The 21,242-nt window shown below is 40.2% G+C and overlaps 1 protein-coding gene across 6 annotated transcripts in view; it reads left to right on the plus strand.

Moving 5' to 3' along the window:
• LOC123745612 (golgin subfamily A member 4) overlaps positions 1-20,566 on the plus strand; it is an 86,181-nt gene extending 65,615 nt beyond the window's left edge. For 4 of the 6 annotated variants that reach the window (XR_011224305.1, XR_011224306.1, XR_011224308.1 and 1 more), the window contains 11 exons: positions 258-496; positions 690-1,475; positions 4,132-4,313; positions 5,293-5,423; positions 7,391-7,588; positions 8,910-8,942; positions 10,223-10,347; positions 11,310-11,475; positions 11,606-11,695; positions 13,003-13,153; positions 17,550-20,566. Coding sequence is in view for 1 of the 6 variants with exons in the window: in XM_069312097.1 (XP_069168198.1) it covers positions 258-496; positions 690-1,475; positions 4,132-4,313; positions 5,293-5,423; positions 7,391-7,588; positions 8,910-8,942; positions 10,223-10,347; positions 11,310-11,475; positions 11,606-11,695; positions 17,550-17,585 (1,986 nt within the window). In the remaining 5 variants the exon portion in view is untranslated. The remainder of the gene's footprint in view (positions 1-257; positions 497-689; positions 1,476-4,131; positions 4,314-5,292; positions 5,424-7,390; positions 7,589-8,909; positions 8,943-10,222; positions 10,348-11,309; positions 11,476-11,605; positions 11,696-13,002; positions 13,154-17,549) is intronic. The other 2 variants (XR_011224309.1, XM_069312097.1) reach the window with 2 other exon arrangements.
• The last annotated feature ends 676 nt before the right edge of the window (positions 20,567-21,242 follow it).

Below are 21,242 nucleotides of genomic sequence, written 5' to 3' on the forward strand. Positions count from 1 at the left end.
AATCTAGTGTTCCTACCAATGCTTTTATAAATGCATTAATCTCAATAAGAACTAGTACTGAATGGTCATTCATTAGTTTCCTCTTAATATTTTAAGTTTCCGTGACATACTAACCACATTTTCTGTTCCGCACATTATACCTCGTCTTCTAATCTCAGTACTGTAGTTGATTGGTAGTATTATAGATCATTATAACATTCGAAAGGAAGCTTATTATGTTTTTACTCTTGTGACTTTTGATTGGTTATTTTGTACAGGTCTTAAACATGGAACTGTCCAATAAGGATCTCCAGGAGAAGATAGAAGCGTTATGGAAAGAGAAAGCAGAACTTATGCAGCAGCTGAGAGAAGGATCTGCAGGCATCTACAAGCAGTTAATAAAAGAGAAGGAGGAACTGGAGCAGAGGTTAGCTAGAGAAAAAGATGAATTACAGGAGAAGCACAAGTGTGAGGAGACGGTTCTCCAAGAGCAGCTGGAGGGCCTGACAGAAATAAGGTGAGGAGTGTTGTTTGGTGGTATTTGGGTGTTCATGGTTAAATAGCATATTAAATTGTTTAACACAACTTTAAATTTGCCTTGTCTCTATCTTTTATTTAGAAAACATTTGTGTGATAATAATAGTAACAGTGTGTTAATATGAATGTTAATTTGTGTAATCATTCTAATGGTTATTATCTCTTATAACCAGATTAGGATATGAGAAGCAGATAAGCCAAATAGAAGAAAACAATGCCGCAATGCACAGTAAAATTGGTAGTATTCAACTGGAGCGAGATGCTGCTAGATCTGAGGCTGCCCAGCTCATGACTCTCAAACTTGATCTGGAGAAGAAACTTGATGATCTCAATAAAATCAAAGAAAACTCTGAACAACAAGTTGCTGCACTCAGAGGGACCATTTCTAACTTGGAGGAAAAATTAGATGCTGAAGAAAATCTGGTCCAGACACACAAGGAGACAATCCATACACTTCAGAACAACATACTGAACCTTCAGAAACATGTCGAGGGACTCAAGGAAACCAGTACCAAGCTTGCTTTCGACCTGGAAGGTGAGAGCAAACTACGAATAGAAACACAGCTTCAGTTAAATCAGGTGAAGCAAATGCACCGGCAGCTTGACGAGACTCACAATGCCGACAAGGCGAAAATAAGCAAATTGGAGAGTGAAAATGAGGACCTGTTAATGGAAAGAACAAAAGTGTTTGAGCTTGAGGCTCATATTGCCCAGCTTGAGTCTCATAATAATATGCTCAAAGACAAGTTGGCCACTCAACCAGACACACTTGACTCCCCTAATGACAATAAAACAAATGCAGTGGAAGAACAATCAGAGGAGAAAGCACAACCGAACATTAATGAACAACGAAACACAGAAGGAAAAGAATTGATGAGATTAAAAGCTCTGCTGAAGGTTAAAGAGGAAGATATCTGCAGAATTCGACAGAGCCTTAAAGATGTTCAAGAACGATTAAGGTTAGTTGTCTTAGCTTTGAAAATTATGTCAAGGTAATGTTTTGTACATCATTGCTTTAGCTAAAATATTGAAGTGTATGGCATAATTATACAGAGTTTCTGGGGAGGAGCCGTGTCGGCTCTCTAAAGCTATCACACTGATTAAGTGCCATACTACTTAGTATCATCAGTTGTGGAGTTCTTTATGACTACCGGGGACCACAAACCAGAACCTGGTTCCCTCAGAGAGAGAGAGACAGGGAGTGATGGCCTGTGATTACTTTACATTTAAAGGTTATCATCTTTTCCATCTCCTAGGAAAAACACTCAGAAAGATAGGTAAATCAAAACAGACCACTACCTGGTTTAAAACAAGACCATAGCCCCCAAAATGTCAAAAGAAATCCCTCTAATAGCAACAAATAACCAAAACTTTGTGAAACTAACTCCCCATTAATTAGCTCCACCTCTTTCCTCATTGGGGGAGAGGAGGTAGCGGGCCCAGGTCAGCCAGGCCCCCCCTCACTGGCCAGTTTTTGAGTGATATCTGTGCCTAGTCGTCACAGTCACTCTGGCTCCAATTTTTGGGTGGTGTTCAGGCTGTTTCCTTACACGTGAGTGTGCATGAGCAAGGAGTGTAGTCTACTGGAGCTGCATGCTCAGGGTTTTCTTCCCTGTGCATTCTGTAAGAAGTGTCCTTGTATGGTCAGAGTTATCTTCCCTGCGATGTTCGGGAAACACTCCCAATAGGGGACTGCCTCACTTGGGGTAGTCCTCGCCCTTAAGGCGGGGGTTATGGAAATGCTTTTGGCTCATGGAGCACACTGCGATCTGCGAGTCCTGCTCTCACACAGCATGCCGAAGTATCTCCCAGGCTGCTCATTCGCCGCAGTTTGATTTTCGGGCATTTAAATTTAATGGTTTTGTTTTGTTACTTTACACTGGCTTTTTGCTTGGGGGTTCTGCCTTTCGCCTTTAGGCATGCGTGGGTGTGTCTGATGGAACTCCTTTGCTGCTCCCTGGAGACAGGGTGTTGTCTGCAGTTAGGGTGGGTCATCATCATTGATGCCAAATGCACTGTGAGAGGCACGTCCTGAGGCCTCATCTTCTTCATCTGGTCTGCGCCATATTCCTTCAGATTGCATGGCTGGCTCTTGGGATTTGCGCTAGTCCTTTGGTGATATGGTGATCAGGTGGCTGGTTTAATGGTGTCCCAACTCTGGTCTTCTTCCTGGTGACAGTATGAGGTTTCTTGATGTGCCTTCTGCAATTTTCTGTTCCTTCTTTGTTGATCTTTGATTTCTTGTCCTGCCTTTTCTTTCTTGGTACAGTATTTCCTTAATTGGCATGTTATGCCGAATACTGTCTCCTCTTATTGGGTGGCATTGGCAGAGCCGCTCCAGCTTATATTCGGGGTTGATACCACTTTGGTATCGCCTACCAGAATGTTTGAGATGCCTACTTTTCTGGGTGCCTAACCCGGTAGATGGCAGACATAGAATGCTTTGAACCACATGGGGGTTTCTATATGCCATTGCTCCTTGTGCCTCTCTGAGAGTGGGAGGGGGGCAGGTTATGGCTCGTGGTCCCCAGTGGGCTAGAACTCCAATGGAATTGACTGATGCCACGGTCTAATACATACATATCAGCCTGGTATAGCTCCGGGGAGCCCCTGGGACTTACCCAGAAAATGGCGTTTCATTTCATTCAATGCTAGGTTTTTCTTTACTCATTAGATGCTTCTTTTAGGGATAAATATTCTTTGGACAGGATTATTATTTTTATTTGTTTCCAATATTTGTGCAGTATCTGGAAATATGTGTGATAACATAAGGAAGATTTCTATTGTTATTATCTTAATGATCATGATAGTGGAATAGTTCAGAAATCAGTCTCTGAATTAATAAGAAAAATTTGTTTCTAAGCAGAACACAGATGATCCCATTGTCCCATCTTGAGTTCTTGATTACCTTGTGCATACTTTGTTCATCAGTCATAATGTGAGGAGTCTCATTATTGTTTCCCAGATAAGCTGGCAAGTCTTCAATTGGGCTTGGATGCCTGTGTTTAACATTTCCATGCTTTGACCATATTGATGAGTGTATGCTAGTCATTTTGTACCCTGCATATTTCATCTTTTATATCTTTCCATATTTTGTCATAAGTAAATCAGCCAAACCTTCAATTTTTCATTGGACATTTCTGGTAAAATGTGCTACCCTTAGGCATATATTACTTTATATTTGTCTTCCACTTCTGAGCAAGACATTACCCTACTTAGACATACGTCATGGCTCTCAAGTAGTTGGTGCATGTAAGACACGAGGACATTATGTGTATGCTTCATCATTGATACTAAAATTGGCACTGATAGTCAAACTGGAACCAAGAATGTTTCAATATTAAGATAATTGCTGCTGACACATGCAGCTGTGCACATTGTATTCATGGTCACATGTGCACATGATATTTTTTGTTTTACTATCTATTGAATTTTAGCATGATAAATGCTATACCAGTACGTGTACCCGATGGGGCTTCCTTTAGAATTTGTATTGTCTTGTGTGATTCTATTGATTATTCTTTGCTTTCTTAACCCGGATATTTGTTCAATTTTCCTCTTAATTTGCTGATCACTGTTGGTCAGATGATCTTCATTGGATATATTTTTGCACAGATTAGCTGAAGTAATAAGTGGAGAAGTTGAAGAACAGCGAGAGAAGGTGCAAGAGTTAGAGGCCAAGTTAGCCTCTGCAGAAGAGCAACACCGTCAGCAGTTCATGACCATGGCTCTGGAGGCTGAGAGACGCGTTGCTGCCAAAGAACAAGAATGTCACCAGACTATTTCATCGGCTTATGGTATGTTATCTACTATTTCAGAAATATACTTTTCATATGTACTCAAAGTTTTTTTGGGGGAAGGGGAGGGGGCCTTGTGGTTCTAAAGCTACTCTCTCTGATAGTGTGTCATACTACTAGGTTCCATCAATCACGGAGTTCTGTTGGCCTACCTGGGACCACGATCCACAACCTGGCCCCCTCACACAGGCGCAGGGAGCGATGGCACTAATGACAAAAATTTTAGAAATTTATTTGTCTGCCACCACTATGGAAGGTACCCAGAAAGTCAGCAAAACAAAACAAACTACTGCTGGCTCCAAACGAGACTGCAGCCTCGAAAACCGACAAAGGAACACTCCCCCCAACAATGTTAACAAACAAAACTTCACAAAACTAGAGCAAGTTTGTTTGCCCCCACCTTTTCCCTCGTTTCAGGGAGGGAAGAAGGGGGGCAGCCTACAGTCAGCCATCTTCTCCACCATCTGTTCTATTCTGATAGTAGTCATGTAGTGTGGTCACCCTCTCTTTTGCTGTGGCTCTAGTGTTCTGTTTTCAGCTAAATGGTGTTTTCTGGGGGCTTCTAGAGTCCAAGTGAATGATATGTTATTAACCATGTTTGTCTTGGTTGACAATTTATATGACTGGGGCGAGGATCACCTAATTCCTCCATTCTTTGAGTGGCAGCTTAGGGAAGGCTTAAAGTTCCAGCTGGGTAGTAGTTAGATGTTTCTGGAATCTTCCTTATTGTGGCTGTTCATAGCATGGTTGATAGAGCTACCAATGCTCGTTCTTGGGGTCGGTGGTACGAGGCTCGTAGGTCCCACTTGAATGAGATGTTATTACCCGACCTTTATTGTGGTAAAGAAATAACATGACTGGGTCATGGATCACCTAGGAGCCAGAATTTATTTTGTCATTCCTCACAAGATTTTTATTTTGTACAAATTAAATAACACTTATTTGAAGTCAATTATAGCTAACCTTTATATATCCTCAGATCAGCAGGACAACGAAACAAGTGCTTTGGTACGGCAGCATCGTGATATCCTGCGTGAAGCTCAAGAAGATGCGCGGGACAAAGCTGCTGCCCTTAATACAGTTGTGCAAGACCACCAGAGCAAGCTCAAGGTACACAAATTTATGTTCAATGCCTTATTGAATGGAGAGAGGAAGTGATAAGAGTATCTTAAGGGTCATTACTAGGCCCCATCCTGTTCTTAATACAATACTGTATTCATAAATGACTTCACAGAGGAAACAAGCTCATTCTTATCAGTGTTTGCAGTCAATACACAAAGATATGTAACACAGCTCTTTCCTGAGCTAAGGGAAATGAGTTATGAAGAATGTCTGAGGGAAATGGATTTCACTGGAGGAAATAGTAAATAGAAAAAGTGCATACATGATAATGACATACAAGCGTCTAATAGCATGGACCAAGTAGATACAGTAGCAATGTTCAGGCTAGGGATCAGAGGAATGAGGGGGAGGGGGGAATATAATTGGAAACTGGAAATACAACTAAGTCACAGAGATATCAGAAGGAACTTATTCAATTTCAAAATCATAAATAAATGAAATTGATTAGACAAGGAAATTGTCAAAGCTAATTTAATTTACAGTTTTAAATGTAAATCTGAAAAGAAAATGTGTGAAAAAATTGTGATGGCATTGAATTACTCATGGTTAAAATGTAAGGTTTAAGAGTGGATGCTCAATCCTTTAGGTAGATCTAGATGAGTATATTTAGGTGAGCACGCGATACAGAGTTATATGAACATGGTTGTGGATGACACTAAGCTACTGGGAAGAATATGGAGACTGTTCACTAGTAGTTTCCCATACGCTGCTGATGCTATCCTGTGTATGTGTGCCTGTGGTGAAAAGGTTGAATTTATATTCACTCAAAGTTTTTTTTTTCTTTTTCAAATTCTTGTAGTTGTCATCCCCATGTGGTGTAGATTCCCTCTCACATCTTTTCTCTGTTTTCTTCTCTTTTTTTATTATTTTTATTTTTTTTATTACTACCATTTTTGATGGAACTGAATTCTTTGTCCACCCAAAAGTCCTCAGTTTTGAATTTCCCCATTAGCTTTATATCATCTGCAAACATTGACATGTACGAGCTTGTTGCCTTGCTGAAGAAATAGCCGAAGCTATCTCCATGCATAAATTCAAATGTAAATAGTGTACAGTAAAGTAAAGCAAGGGGGGGGGGGGGGGTTGAGTAAACATCACAAGAGTCAATTATGACTAAAAAGTGAGATACTCAGGAGCTTGTGCCCAATCCCTGCAAACAGTTTGGTAAGTACATATGCCCACACATATATGGCTTGGTACATGACTATCAGTAGATTTCCATATTGTAATCAAGTCTTTGTTTACCACGAGTCCTAAAAAGATCCTCGATATAAATATTATATATTCATGCTCTCTTCAAAATTACATTTTATAGTTGCATGTACAACCTGAACCTTATCTAAATCCATGCCCTTCCTTTCTCCCTACATGGATTGCTCCCTGGAATGACTTCTTCAACTGGATTGAATTGTGTGTCTTGCATTCAAACCCATTATTGGAACTGAATTGATCGTCACCTTGTTAAAAAATGTGAACCGATATAAATGTACAACGCTGAACATTTATGATTTGATCTAAAATAATGTTAACTGCAACTGGCAATCATTCTTGGGTTTCCCGTATATACCTTGTGGATACAACTTTCTGGTTAATTAATTGCAATTGATATTGCTTGTTATCCATGCTATCTGTGAGAGTTCTTTTCGTTGCATTTGTTACTTAATACTATGAAATATTTATGTGGAGGCAACTGTATTGTATACAATCTGTGAATCTCGCTGCCATATTGATGTTTTGGGGCGGGTGCCACATAAACATAAAACGTCATGATAATGCATGCTACTTTACATGATGTGGAAAATGTGATATGACATTCAATGCATTGAACTACCTCGTACTGCATCACTGCCCTTCTGCTTATGCGTTACTTCTAACTTTCAACAACATCACTGCCTGTAACACTTCTCGACCCAAACCTGCACTTTCCTGGTGTCCCTCTCATCTGACAACTTAAGGAAAAGGATGAGGAACTATGCAAGTTTGTCCAACAGTACGAGGAACAACTGGCCTCTCTCACTGCCCAGCACGAAAGCCACATCAAGGAAATTGAGGCCACCTGGAAATCCCGAGCTGAGAAAATGGTACGACAGCGGGAGTTACAATTACTGGAGGAGAAGGATTCACTCACGCAGGAGTGGAACAAGGAGCGCAGGGTATGTTAATATAGTGTGCTATTTATTTAGGATTTTAAGTTTTACAATGTTTTTGTTTTGTGAGTGGATTTACTGCCTGAGTACTTTGGTTTTACATAACAGAGTAGTTTATCAGTTATTTGTTCAACTTGTAGTGTTTTATTTCTTATTTATATGGGTAATTATTACCAATAAAACTAGTAGACTGCATGGAACATGAACTCCTAGGCAAAAACAACACACATTGTATGAACTGATGTTGAGAAATACAATGTTGAGAGAAGACGCTATTGAAATGACAATTGGCTTGTAAGAGCTTTATCAAATCTTACCACTTATGCAGGAGTAGTGTTTACACTATACCTTGTAATACCATAACAGTTCAATACATGTAGGTTTAACAGACAAAAACTTTCATGCAAGGATTTAATATAAGAAACCTGCTATGTTACCAACAACAATGCTTGTATCACACACAGGAAGCAGGAGAAGTACTTGTAGAGTTTAAGGGCTGCTCAATTCATCATCAGAGAAGAAAACGATAATTAATGACAGTGTATACAGTATGCAGCCATTAAAAACACAACAACACTGTTAAACAAATACAAAAATATTCTGCATTACTACACTTACTAAAATATTTTTAAATGTAAATTTTCAATACCACTAATGTAAATCAAAATAGCACAAACAAGTTCAACCATTTAGACTCTGCCAACTGCTTGGAATTTCAGTTTTATTCAATGCATTTTTAAATACTTTTAGGTATCAATTAAGATTATTATGAATTATGAATTGTCATCCACGGAAGTGTGGATGACAATTTATTATGAATTAGTTTTAATAAAGCCAGTGTTTGCATGCCCAGCATGTCTTGCCATATTGTTTAGAATGAAAATGCATGTTTGTCAAGTGGTGGTGCTGTAGCCAGCGCCCTTCTCCCGGTGAACCTGTTATACGCGCTTGGTGCACTAATATAACGCTCATCAATATGTTCAGTTTCCAGACCAGGAATTTTATCATTCCATATTGGTTTAGAGCTCCTTGCCTTCATTATAACTTTCATCTTACTGTTGTTGCTGCCACAGTTATCAGTAGAACCCCCACTCTGTTATCACCAGTCCCACCGCAGTTATCACCAGTACAGCTTCCTCAAGTATTGGTGCCACAGCATGTTTCTAATTAAAGTTAATTGATATTTTATGTATGAAAATCAGTATGACAAGTTTGAAGTGGAGTATAACAGGTTCTCAATGCATGAGATTTTATGATAGCAAGCAGTATATATGTGGTTCATATCTCTTGTGTTTCCTTACCCAAATTTTGATTTTTGATCTTCTAGAGTCCTGCGAGTGAGACAGCCGAGAACCCTGAGGTATGTCCCTTCTCTGTGTTGTTGTTGTCTTATGTATACTGAGTTTAGTCTGTCTTCATGTTTGCTTTTGCTTCATGAGCAACATTGTGGGTTTTCTCTTTAGTGGATAATTAATCTGCGATTGATAGTAAGCGTGGGCACTTCAAGGCTAAACATTGACCTTGTTATGATAAAGTTGAGACTTAGTCATGCTCCCTTAATGTAAACATAAACTGATCTGCAACTACTTGTCATTGATGCTATATTTAATGATGATTGTATGTATTTAATAAAATATGTGCATTGTTTGAAAAAAATACATTTATATCCAGTTCATTAAGGTACTGTACTTTCAAAAGGGTCAAGTTTTGTGTGTGACTGATCATGTCTTCTTCTGTGTACTTTCATCAACACTCATGCCATACTAATCACACTATCGTGATGCATCAGTGAGAACATCCGTAGGAGCTGTGATGAGGGTTTGAACCTATGCGCAGGGTGTTCCCAGGCACACGCCCTAGACAACTAGGCCACACCATGGAAACGGATTGCAACCCTGGGGTACTACTGCACCCTCTAGGATTCCCGAGGCTTCAGCTGAAGCCGAACCACAGTTTCATACAATGACCCCATGCACTCTGGCTCCATCATCTAGGAATGCTCAACATCTGATGCTCCTCTTTCATTAGGGAGGGAGAGATTATGCATAGAATGATTTATATCAGTAGAAAACATTGAGTGATGAACTTGCAGATATATTGGCTTAATAGGGTTAGTGTAAAATTTGGAAGGTAGCTACCATCTTGTAAAGGGAATTTAAAGGTGCCTCATAAGTGTAATGTTTCATGAGAGAATGAAGGGAATGAGATAAGTGAAGATATGATTATGCACAAATACCATGGCCTCGGGGCTTCCAGCTTATGTTCATTCCATCAAGCTATGTTACTAAATACAAAAACTAAGCATATAGAAGCCCCTGTAAGATACTAGTTACAGCATACATATGTTTGTATTCACACATAATGTTTACTTATTGCTTTTCAATAGAAGTTTACCAATTTTGTATTTAATTTTGTCAACAATATACAATACTGTACTTACTTATTGTATGTATGTATTTATTATACAATATACATCTTGTTTATGATGTTCATGTAATGTTTACTTATTGCTTTTCAATAGAAGTTTACCAATTTTGTATTTAATTTTGTCAACAATATACAATACTGCACTTACTTATTGTATGTATGTATTTATTATACAATATACATCTTGTTTATGATGTTCATTATGGCCGGCAGGAACTAGAACGGCTAACTCAAGTAGCTGCCGCAGCTTTCCGAAGTGGCACCGAATCGGTGGAACTTCTAAAGAAACAAGTAGCAGCTCAACGAAGGGAGCTGGAGGAGGTTAAGATAAACCATGGGTGAGTGGCGGTGAAACAGCAGCTTACAAGATTAGAAAGGAATGGTATTCTTAAGAGGCTACTGCCATTGATGCACCATATTTGTGGTAGAGGCAGAGCTACAGTACTATTACAGTATTGTTGTAGTGTAATGTGGTTCACTAGATTTGATTCTCTTTTTAGTGTGCTGATACACAGTAGAATACCATAATTGTGTTTGTTTTATTATCTCATTCTTCTCATTCCTGTATTCTTTCAATTAATAATTCATGGTACATGTTTGCAATTGGACATTGGCATAAGGCAGGTAAGAAAGCCATTATTAGAAACTTCATTAACTGTCTGGTTTCAGAAAGTTGAAAATTCAGTGTTGAATCTAATGGAACACTTGTTTCTGGGTAAGGCTTCAGTGGCTCTCTGAAGCCATCTTGCTGAGATAGCAGAACTGTATTTTATAATGAATAAATTCAGTATATGCAGCTGTATACTAGTATGTTTGAAAGGGAATTCATCTTGAGCTAGCATTGTTGTTTAAATTGGCCATAATTGTTGGTTGATATTAAGGAGTCATTCATATCTTTTGAATGCTTAAGAAGCTATAAATTTATCGGTAATTTTTTTTAAGACAGTAGAATAAGCAGTTTATTTGTTTGGAATAAGGTTTGAGCAGCATAAATGAATTTGATATAGATATGTACTGGTAGTGTCTTTTGTTGTGTGGGGTTGATGGAGTTTTTGTTAGTTGTGAGTCGAGATCCTCTGGCATGATGACACATTCTAATTTAGTGTTTAAAGGAAAGGAATCATGAATTGGCTTAGGGTAGTATGAGGCTTACAGAAATTGTAAAGAATTAATCTTTTCATTGTAGCATGTGGTAAAATATTTATAATAATGTTTAGAATTTGCTGTTGATATACGTTCAAAGGAAAGTAATTGTTTAGAGTTCTTTTCCATGTGTTAGTGAAATTTTGAAATATTTCAGGAAGGAGATCGGGGAACTGAAAGCACTGCTGGAACTTAAACGGAGATCCAGAGGCGGTGGTGGTGGCGGCAGCAGTATGAGGTTGGGAGTGTCATTAGAAGAAGCTGCAGAGTTTGAATATCTGAAAAACATTCTGTACCAGTATATGTTAGGCAAAGAAACACAAGTGAGTTATATTTATACTTACAAATATTTAAGCAAATATTTTCTTGAAGTTTCTAATATTTGAAGACGGGTTTACTTGTAGATAATTATGCACTTTACACAAAATTCATATTTGAATCATTTGCCCACAGACATTAAGCAAAGTGCTGTGTGCTGTAGTGAAGTTTGACAGTCAGCAACAACAAGAAATCCTGGAGCACGAAGAACAACGTCAGAACGTGGTGAGTATGCAGAGAAGTGCTAGGTGGAGAGTAAATAAAAGAAATTGGGTGGGAGAGAGTGATGGTGCCGAGGAGGAAGAGAGTAAAATTAATCGGCAAGTTGATTTTCTTAGGCTGCGGGCTTTTCCTCCTTGTGGATCACTTCAGACAACATTCCAGCAGTAACTTGGTAACATCCAAATGCTTATAGGCACTCGCATGCCTATTCCATTTGTTTGTTAATAATTTTATTAATGCAAATACAAAAGCAAAAATAATGTTCTTTAACCTTTTCAGTATAGTACCCATCTTGAGTTTTGTTCCTGCTGAGGGTTGAAATGAGGCTAATATTTTGTTTTTCACTTTATATTAGTTTGAGTAAGAAAAATACCCACTTTTTATATATATCATTAAAAAATACAATTAAATATTAGCACAAGACTGTCCGTAATCATGCAAGGCAAAGGTTATGGTCTAAATAAAGCCTCCATGATTATTTTGTGGTAAAAGAATTCAATATTCTAAGCAATTTAAAGGTTTGGGGGAAGTTAGCTTAATCTAATATTATTGGCATTTTGGTTAACAATATTTATAAAATTGAATACAAATTTTAGTAAATGTAGAAGATCCAGGATAAATAAATTTTAAGAGTTCAACATTTTTAAAACCAATTTTGTGTGTTATGTAAGGCAGATAAATGGCACATTAAATGAAGATCTGTACTAATTCTAAAAGTTGAAAGTTGCTGATTTTATTTGGAGATATGAAGGATATGCTATATCATGAGTTGATGAAGTGAATTAATTGCATTATTGTGTAAAGTGGAAGGAAGGGAAAATGTTGATTGTGTGACTTGGTTTTGGGTTGTAACTCAATTGTTAGCTGAAAACGTTATCATAGGAGTTTTGGGCGAGAGACGAGGTAGTCGAGGACTTTGTCATAGCAGTGTCAGGTTAGTGACGAGTGACAGATTTTGAAGAAATGTGCACGAAGCAAGAGTGAGTTCTGATGGATGTCTAGACAGCAATATGTTCTGTGAGAATAGTAACTTTTCCGTGAAGATTCCAGTATTGAAGCATTTTATTTACTGCCGTTTCATGGTGATTTGATGTATACAAACCAAATTACACTCCATGTCTACTATATTTATATAAAAACGGAACTTGAGTAATAGATAAAATTATAGATATCATGTAGAAGTATAAAAATACTTGATGAAAAGCATACCAAGATGTGAAGAAGAGTTAATGGTGTATGTGAATAAGAAGTGTATGTACGAAGATATCTGACCTGTATGTAAGAAGATATCTGACCTGGGTTACCATCAGGAGCAGCTGGAGACAGAGCATCCCACTCTCCATCCCACACTTTTAGAGGAAGAAAGATCAGACCCATCCAAGACCCTGTGATGACTGAGGCCCGCAGGCGCGCACACAAGCCATTTATCACAGTCTTGGGTCTGGTTTGATCTGATCAGTGGCATGTATTTATTTCCTATTGTAATGTTTAATAAGATTGTGTGATTTAAAAAATAATGTGTGTGTACAATTAATATAGTGCCAGCATTTTTATTTTTCCTATAATAGTTTTTGTGAATTTTATTAAAACTGCATAAATGTACTTTGTGTGTTGTTGGAGTTTATTATTATAGATTTTTACCTGTTGTTATAGTCATGTGAGAGCACTTCTGGTGCCAAAAAGGTTTTCTTCCATGGGGAGGCTCAATTTATCACATTAATTAGTTTTCAGTGTGACTAATTTGATTTTGAAACATAAAAGCTTGCTTTATTAACTATATTGTGATGCAATCTTTAACTTGCTAATTATGTTTCCATAACATTTTTCCTCCGGTACAAATGAGAATTGTTAGCATGGTACTTCACACTAATGATACGTTTTCAAGTGGGGCAACGGAAAGGCGGCTCGTTGCAGGTGGGAGACCTAACTTGTGGGTGTTTGGTGGCTGGGGTTGTGTTCACTGTGGTGGTGGCTGGAGTTGTGTTCACTGTGGTGGTGGCTGGGGTTGTATTCACCGTGATGTTGGCTGGGGTTGTGTTCACCGTGATGGTGGCCGGGGTTCCAGCTGGGTTGTGTTCACGGTGGTAGTGGCCGGGGTCCCGGCTGGGTTGTGTTCACGGTGGTAGTGGCCGGGGTCCCGGCTGGGTTGTGTTCACGGTGGTAGTGGCCGGGGTCCCGGCTGGGTTGTGTTCACCGTGGTGGTGGCCAGGGTCCCGGCTGGCTTGTGTTCACCGTGGTAGTGGCCGGGGTCCCGGCTGGGTTGTGTTCACGGTGGTAGTGGCCGGGGTCCCGGCTGGGTTGTGTTCACCGTGGTGGTGGCCAGGGTCCCGGCTGGGTTGTGTTCACCGTGGTGGTGGCCAGGGTCCCGGCTGGCTTGTGTTCACCGTGGTGGTGGCCAGGGTCCCGGCTGGCTTGTGTTCACCGTGGTGGTGGCCAGGGTCCCGGCTGGCTTGTGTTCACCGTGGTAGTGGCCGGGGTCCCGGCTGGGTTGTGTTCACCGTGGTGGTGGCCAGGGTCCCGGCTGGCTTGTGTTCACGGTGGTAGTGGCCAGGGTCCCGGCTGGGTTGTGTTCACCGTGGTGGTGGCCAGGGTCCCGGCTGGGTTGTGTTCACCGTGGTGGTGGCCAGGGTCCCGGCTGGCTTGTGTTCACCGTGGTAGTGGCCGGGGTCCCAGCTGGGTTGTGTTCACTGTAGTGGTGGCCAGGGTCCCGGCTGGCTTGTGTTCACCGTGGTGGTGGCCAGGGTCCCGGCTGGGTTGTGTTCACCGTGGTGGTGGCCAGGGTCCCGGCTGGGTTGTGTTCACCGTGGTGGTGGCCAGGGTCCCGGCTGGCTTGTGTTCACCGTGGTAGTGGCCGGGGTCCCAGCTGGCTTGTGTTCACCCTGGTGGTGGCCAGGGTCCCGGCTGGCTTGTGTTCACCGTGGTAGTGGCCGGGGTCCCGGCTGGGTTGTGTTCACCGTGGTGGTGGCCAGGGTCCCGGCTGGCTTGTGTTCACCGTGGTAGTGGCCGGGGTCCCGGCTGGCTTGTGTTCACCCTGGTGGTGGCCAGGGTCCCGGCTGGCTTGTGTTCACTGTGGTAGTGGCCGGGGTCCCGGCTGGGTTGTGTTCACCATGGTGGTGGCCGGGGTCCCGGCTGGCTTGTGTTCACCGTGGTAGTGGCCGGGGTCCCGGCTGGCTTGTGTTCACCCTGGTGGTGGCCAGGGTCCCAGCTGGCTTGTGTTCACCATGGTGGTGGCCAGGGTCCCGGCTGGCTTGTGTTCACCCTGGTGGTGGCCAGGGTCCCAGCTGGGTTGTGTTCACCGTGGTGGTGGCCAGGGTCCCGGCTGGGTTGTGTTCACCGTGGTGGTGGCCAGGGTCCCGGCTGGCTTGTGTTCACCGTGGTAGTGGCCGGGGTCCCGGCTGGGTTGTGTTCACCGTGGTAGTGGCCGGGGTCCCGGCTGGGTTGTGTTCACTGTAGTGGTGCTTAATGCTCAAGGAAACACACAGATTTTCTATTTTGATTTGGTTGATTATTTTGAGTTTGATTTCTTAGAAATATTCTTTATTGCAGTGAGGCTCAATGAGTTAGTCACTTTACTTTATGGGTGTTTTGCAGCCGCGTTTCTTATTGGGCAGTGTATACACGGTGGTGGTGATATGTATACTGTGGGAGTGATATGTATACTGTGGGAGTGATATGTATACTGTGGGATGCATGTGTGGGCTTCTGTTCATGTCTGCTTTTGATTTTCTTGTTTTATTTAGTTATTATTTCTTTGAAATTTTGTTTTTATGCAGTGAGGTATACTAAGTTGAGTATTTGTGTACACAGATAAGGGTTCACTCTTCCCTATATGCAGCATATAGATGGGCAAGGTTCATCCTGATGCTTGGATCACTTGTCCCGGATATCTCAAGAGACTTCATAGTGTGCTAAAGAAAAGGAGGACTGAGGAGAGCTAGGCAGAACCGACCTGAAGAAGCTTCACCAGAAAAGTATGAGTGGATGCAAGAGAGTTAGGCAAAAGCTTCCAACCCAAGAACAGCTAAACGAGGAATTACAAAGTAAGAAGAAACATCATGGAGGAGGACTGGTGTAGAGCAATTAACCATTACAAGGCAACCTCATTCTGGTAACGAGAAGTGAGACAAAGATGTTGGATGATGAACAATGCCATGTACACAATTATCTTCATGCAGATTCAGAGAGATCCACCTGGGGAATGCTGAATGTGTTGCATACTCACAGGAAAACGGTCACATTTTCCTCCAACTTCATCCAGCTTGAACGAAACTGGGAAACTATTCAGCAACATATTTGATACTCGGATGTGACTGCTCAGAGTGCTAAATCCCAAACTAAAAAAAAGAGCCTAAAACTATCGTCTAACTCTACAGTGATGGTAAAAATCACCCCAGAAAAGAGAATACATTAACAATGGACTGTTAGATTTTAAATGAATGGCTAAGCTTCTCAGGAGAGGTAGAGGTATGTGCTTGAGCACAGTTTGACTACTGCCATTTCCTGAATGTTGAAGTGAACATGCAACAAGTTTGGAGACCAAAGCCCCCTGCTGACATGGTGGAGACTTAGAGACAAAGTTCTAACCCCTACTGAAATGTCAGTAAACACCTCAAAGGAGGAAGATGGGAGCCTCCAATAATCCAAACCCTAAAAATCTCAAGAGGAAATTGCCAAAAAAAGGATCTACCTTAACCGTTTAGTTGTAGGAGCTGTTTCAGCTCCATACAGGAAGCAGAAATCGGCTGGAGAAAAGAAAGCTAGGATGAGTAGGATGAAAGATACCATGACAAAAAAATAGGGCACTGACCAAAAGAGAATTGGCTGCATAAGATAATGACAAATGCACCACAAAGACTCGCCCCCCCCCCCCCCTCCCCCCGAAAGAATTGCACAACAGAAGATGACAGTGACGAAATGCGAGGAATGTCCAAACAAGATAAAGGCATGCCAAGCATCAGCCAACTGCAGCCTCAAATGCTGCCTCCAGAGAGGAATTTGGATGTATGCCATTGTCCATCATAAAGGCGGTGAACATCAATGAATGAAAGCTCTTGATATGACATCTAGAAGAAGAGGCCCAAACATGCAAGGAAAGTCCAGCTGCTGACTGTCCAGAACAGACAAAGCCCTGTAAAAACCACTGGATGAGAGCACAGAGAGAAGGCAGAAAGCACGGCAAGACTGGCCACAAGAAAACACAAGAAGATACGAACTGGTGGATATGGGGAGATGAAACCACACTAACCCAAAACATACACCAACAAACTCTCAAGATCGAGAAATTGGGAAACACTCCCTGGAGACACCTGAAAGCATGCCAAAGAAAAGACAAACCTACAAATCATAAAGCTTCACATCATCAGCATAACAATAACCATCATTTCCCTTTTTTCTTCATTTGCACATTTTCTAGTTGTGTGTTTGCCTTCTCGCTTGTATGAGTTTGTGGAAACGTCTCCCACTCTCTCCTGACACTTATTAATCAGTGTAAGCATTACCCAACTAACATGTACTCTTCCTCGTCAAATATTGTGAATTCTTGAAAGTACGGGACAGTAATTTAAATATTATGTATCACACGACACCTCCCGTGACCCTCCCGTCTGCAAGAAAGGAAATTGTCCAAAGGAAGAGTGTCATAAATAATAACTAGTAACAAGACAAATTTAGAATCATTTTTCTCTGACCAACTATGTTGACATTTTGATTTGTGTTCTGGTAACTTTCTTGTAATATGAAGCATGTGTTATTATAGTTAATGTATAGTAAATACAGTACGCACATTACAGTTTTATTATAGGATCTCGCTCTTTGATATTCTTGATATGAGGCTAATATAATTCTTTATATCCCACAGCTTCAGAGCTGGTCACAAGGTCTAGGTCTCTACTGAACATCGTAGTGGATACGCAGAGTCGTCTAATTGAAGAAAAGATGGACAAAAACATGATCACAGAGGTAATTGACTTGTGGTAAAAGCCGGCCTTTGTTGTCTCGTAATGGTAATTACCTAGGTAATTATGTTGCCATGGTCAATCAATAATGTATTTAATGTTGTGAGTTTTATAGTTCTTGCAGAGAGCATGTTGAAAAGCTCACCTAGTTAATACCTAAGAACATGGTGTTACCGTACATGTTAATTATACATCATATTTTCATGTTAAATAAAGATGTGTGTGTTGATAACTTAACACACGAACTCTAAACTGAGACTTAACAACTAAACTGAAAGCTATCCATTGTTATTATACCAGCTGTATAAACCATTATTTTAGTACTTTGAAATAGTCTTTACAGGACTTTGAGGTTTTGTACTGCTGTTATTTGTTTACATTTAGTAACTTATTGGTACAACTCTCACAATATTGATGAATTACATGTCAATTAAATCACCTACTGTGAATAATTATGATTTAGTGTAATATACTGGACTAAAGTTTGGTGTATATATATGTCAACTCTGGTACTGAACTTACTCTCAACATGATAACTGAGTTTTGGAACTGTACTTAAGGAAAACATACCGTCATCTTTACCGTCTTTGGAGAAAAAAGAAAGAATTTGTAGGTGAGTTCTTAGTATGTTAAATAACTGAAGCATGTATTAGCATATTGGCTGTGTTCAATTTTGTATAAAGTCTAGTCGCCTTGATAAAGTCATGAATCATTGATATTCATCATCACTTCCTAATGATTGTATGATTTAGCACTTTTCTATTTTGAGAAAAAGAGTATAAATACTGCCAAATTATTTACATTCATTTCATTCTTCAGTTTTTAATAAATTTTCCCAGAGTATATTTTTTAAGGTGTCAGAATCAATGCAGATATAAATGCTTGTGAGCTGTGGTTGTCATTATTGGTTTCCTCGTAGCTCATTATTTGCTAAATATATGGTTGTCAATTACGGCATCCAAACTATCTCGTATTTGCCTTCATGAGTCGTACAGTCAAAAGTGTGTTTCTCAGCCAAGACACACATTGCGACTAAGGTGAGATGAGCAGGTTGTACAGAGTGCAATGGTTGTCCTAGTGTGTGATGAACAGATAACTGAACTGTGTCTGCCAAGCAGTTGTAATCACCCTGACAGGGGTTTAGACTCGACAGTAGATGATGAAGCTAATGCGAGGAAGCCTCACCTCCAATTAGTTGTTTATGTGACTTATGTCCTAAGTGGCATACCTTTCCATAAATGTATTCCATTTATCCTTATTTTTGCAACTGCTTTGACTAAATATACTGCAGCTGCTCCCTAGATATCAAAGATCTAGTCATTCAGACCATCCATGACCTGTTAAGTCAGGTATAAGAGCTATTTGGACCTGGTAACGCAGGTATCAGCAGCTGGCAGGGTAGGTATCGGGACTTAATGTAAATACTGTGAATCTGGAAGCTCCAATAGTTGAGCATAGGTATACAGATTTAAATGTGTAGTTCATCTTTGTCACTCCCCAGGAGCTCAACAATTAAAATGTTTGTAATTATGAACAAAACACTATGATTTTTATTGGTTCCAGATAGGAAAATTGTTAATCCAGAAATTATTAAAAGAATTATAGCTTTTAAATTTAAAGTGAGCAGGAAGAATCACTCTTAGACATGGGATGGTAAACACTGTTGCATGTTCTTGTGAGGAGGGAACTCCAAGGAGTTTTGATGAGTGATCTCACCAGACTTTTGTAACGTATTGACTGCCAGTTTGCACATGTTTAGGATTTAAAGTACAGTATTGGTATATTTGCCCCCCAAAAAGCCATTCTTAGTGAGGAGTACGGCCTCTCCCTCTCCTCTCCTCCTCTCTCAGCAGGAAAGGTTGTTACAACCTTATAAACAAGAAAACGAACTAATTATACATGACAATGTCTTTCTCTTCAAATAAATTCATTATATATATTATTTATACCTCTGCATAGTCATTGTTATTGAAATAAATATTATAATTTAATTGTTGTAAATTATATTTTATTTATTTGGCTGTTGTTGGGAGTACTGCAGCTTTTGTTAATATTCTACATATTTTTGTGTATCTTGTGGCTCTCTGAGGTTTGGTTCAACCAGAGTGGATGTGCAGTAAATTTCTTGTTGAGTCACAACCACTGTGGATTTACCCGGACCTGAATCACTTTTTCCATAAAGAATTTTCACCAGATAATTAAAATGTCAGATTTTTTTGCTCGATTGTAAATGATGCATTGATTCTTAAGGGATTCATTTGTCTTACACGTGAGTTCTCGGCAATGTTGCTTCCTTCAGCTTTTTTTCTTGTTTTTTATGTTAGGTATCAGTGATAGTACTTGGAGGCAGTTTATTATTTATTTATACTCATCCTTAGTAAAAGTAAATAACTCTTAAAATACATTCACTGCCTGATCTTTGTTTTATGATGACTATCATCACTGAATTTACCACAGACACTGCTAAGTGCAAGTGTGACGTTAGACTCGGTACTGTATATAGTCGTGATATCCGAGTTGAAGTTTTTTTTACTTCAGATTTTATTTAGCATTAAAAGGTAAATATAACACAAGTTAATTTTAGGCATGACTTGCTATCACATGTGTACAAAGTTTTCAACAATAATTTGCCCTGTATTGTAGAGTAATAGAAGATACACATCAGCCTTACCAGTCAACCTTAGGAAACCTAGCATTTGTGAACACTATTTAGAGAAATTCCTTAGTAGCAACCCCCCCCTCTCTCCCTGTCTTTGTTTTCTAAGACTCCCTCTTTTTGGTTACCAGTGCTGGAACATAAGAGTGAATTTGTTATTTTAAGGGTTATTTGAAGTTACTCAAGATCATTGATTTGTTACTGAAGATTCCCCTGTGTGTCTGTGTATGCTGTATTTTAAAACAAATATAGAGAAAGGTTGAATATAGTCTCTAAATATCCAGTTGTTTGACCATGAAACATGTAATCAATAGAGCCATTGCTCGGCCAGGAGATTTGTGATGTGCTATCGCTCGCTGCCACTACGAATACTACCATCAACTGCAAGCTTTCACTGCTGCTTCAGGTACTACCTACCACTATAAATACTATAAATACTACTACTACAAGAACAAACTACCATTACAAGAACATTGCCGGAGCAACTGTGGACATTTTCAAGAGGAAACTAGATTTATTCCTCCAAGGAGTGCCAGACCAATCGGGCTGTGGTGGGTATGTGGCCCTGCGGGCCGCTCCAAGCAACAGCCTAGTGGACCAAACTCCCACAAGTCAATCCTCGGGCCGGGCTTGGGGAGTAGAAGAACTCCCAGAACCCCATCAACCAGGTATCAACCAATCAGGTAAACAAGCACTCTGTAACTATGAGTACTAACTACCACAACAAGCACCGCCGCTGTAAGTACTACAACCACTCACTGCCACTATGAGTACTACCACTATAAGAGCTACCCTCCACTACAAGTACTACCACTATGAAAACTGCCTACCACTACAAGTACTACCACTATGAAAACTGTCCACCACTACAAGTACTACCACTATGAAAACTGCCTACCACTACAAGTACTACCACTATGAAAACTGTCCACCACTACAA

The sequence above is a fragment of the Procambarus clarkii genome, chromosome 71, assembly GCF_040958095.1.
Source record: "Procambarus clarkii isolate CNS0578487 chromosome 71, FALCON_Pclarkii_2.0, whole genome shotgun sequence".
Taxonomy (NCBI): Eukaryota; Metazoa; Arthropoda; class Malacostraca; order Decapoda; family Cambaridae; genus Procambarus; species Procambarus clarkii.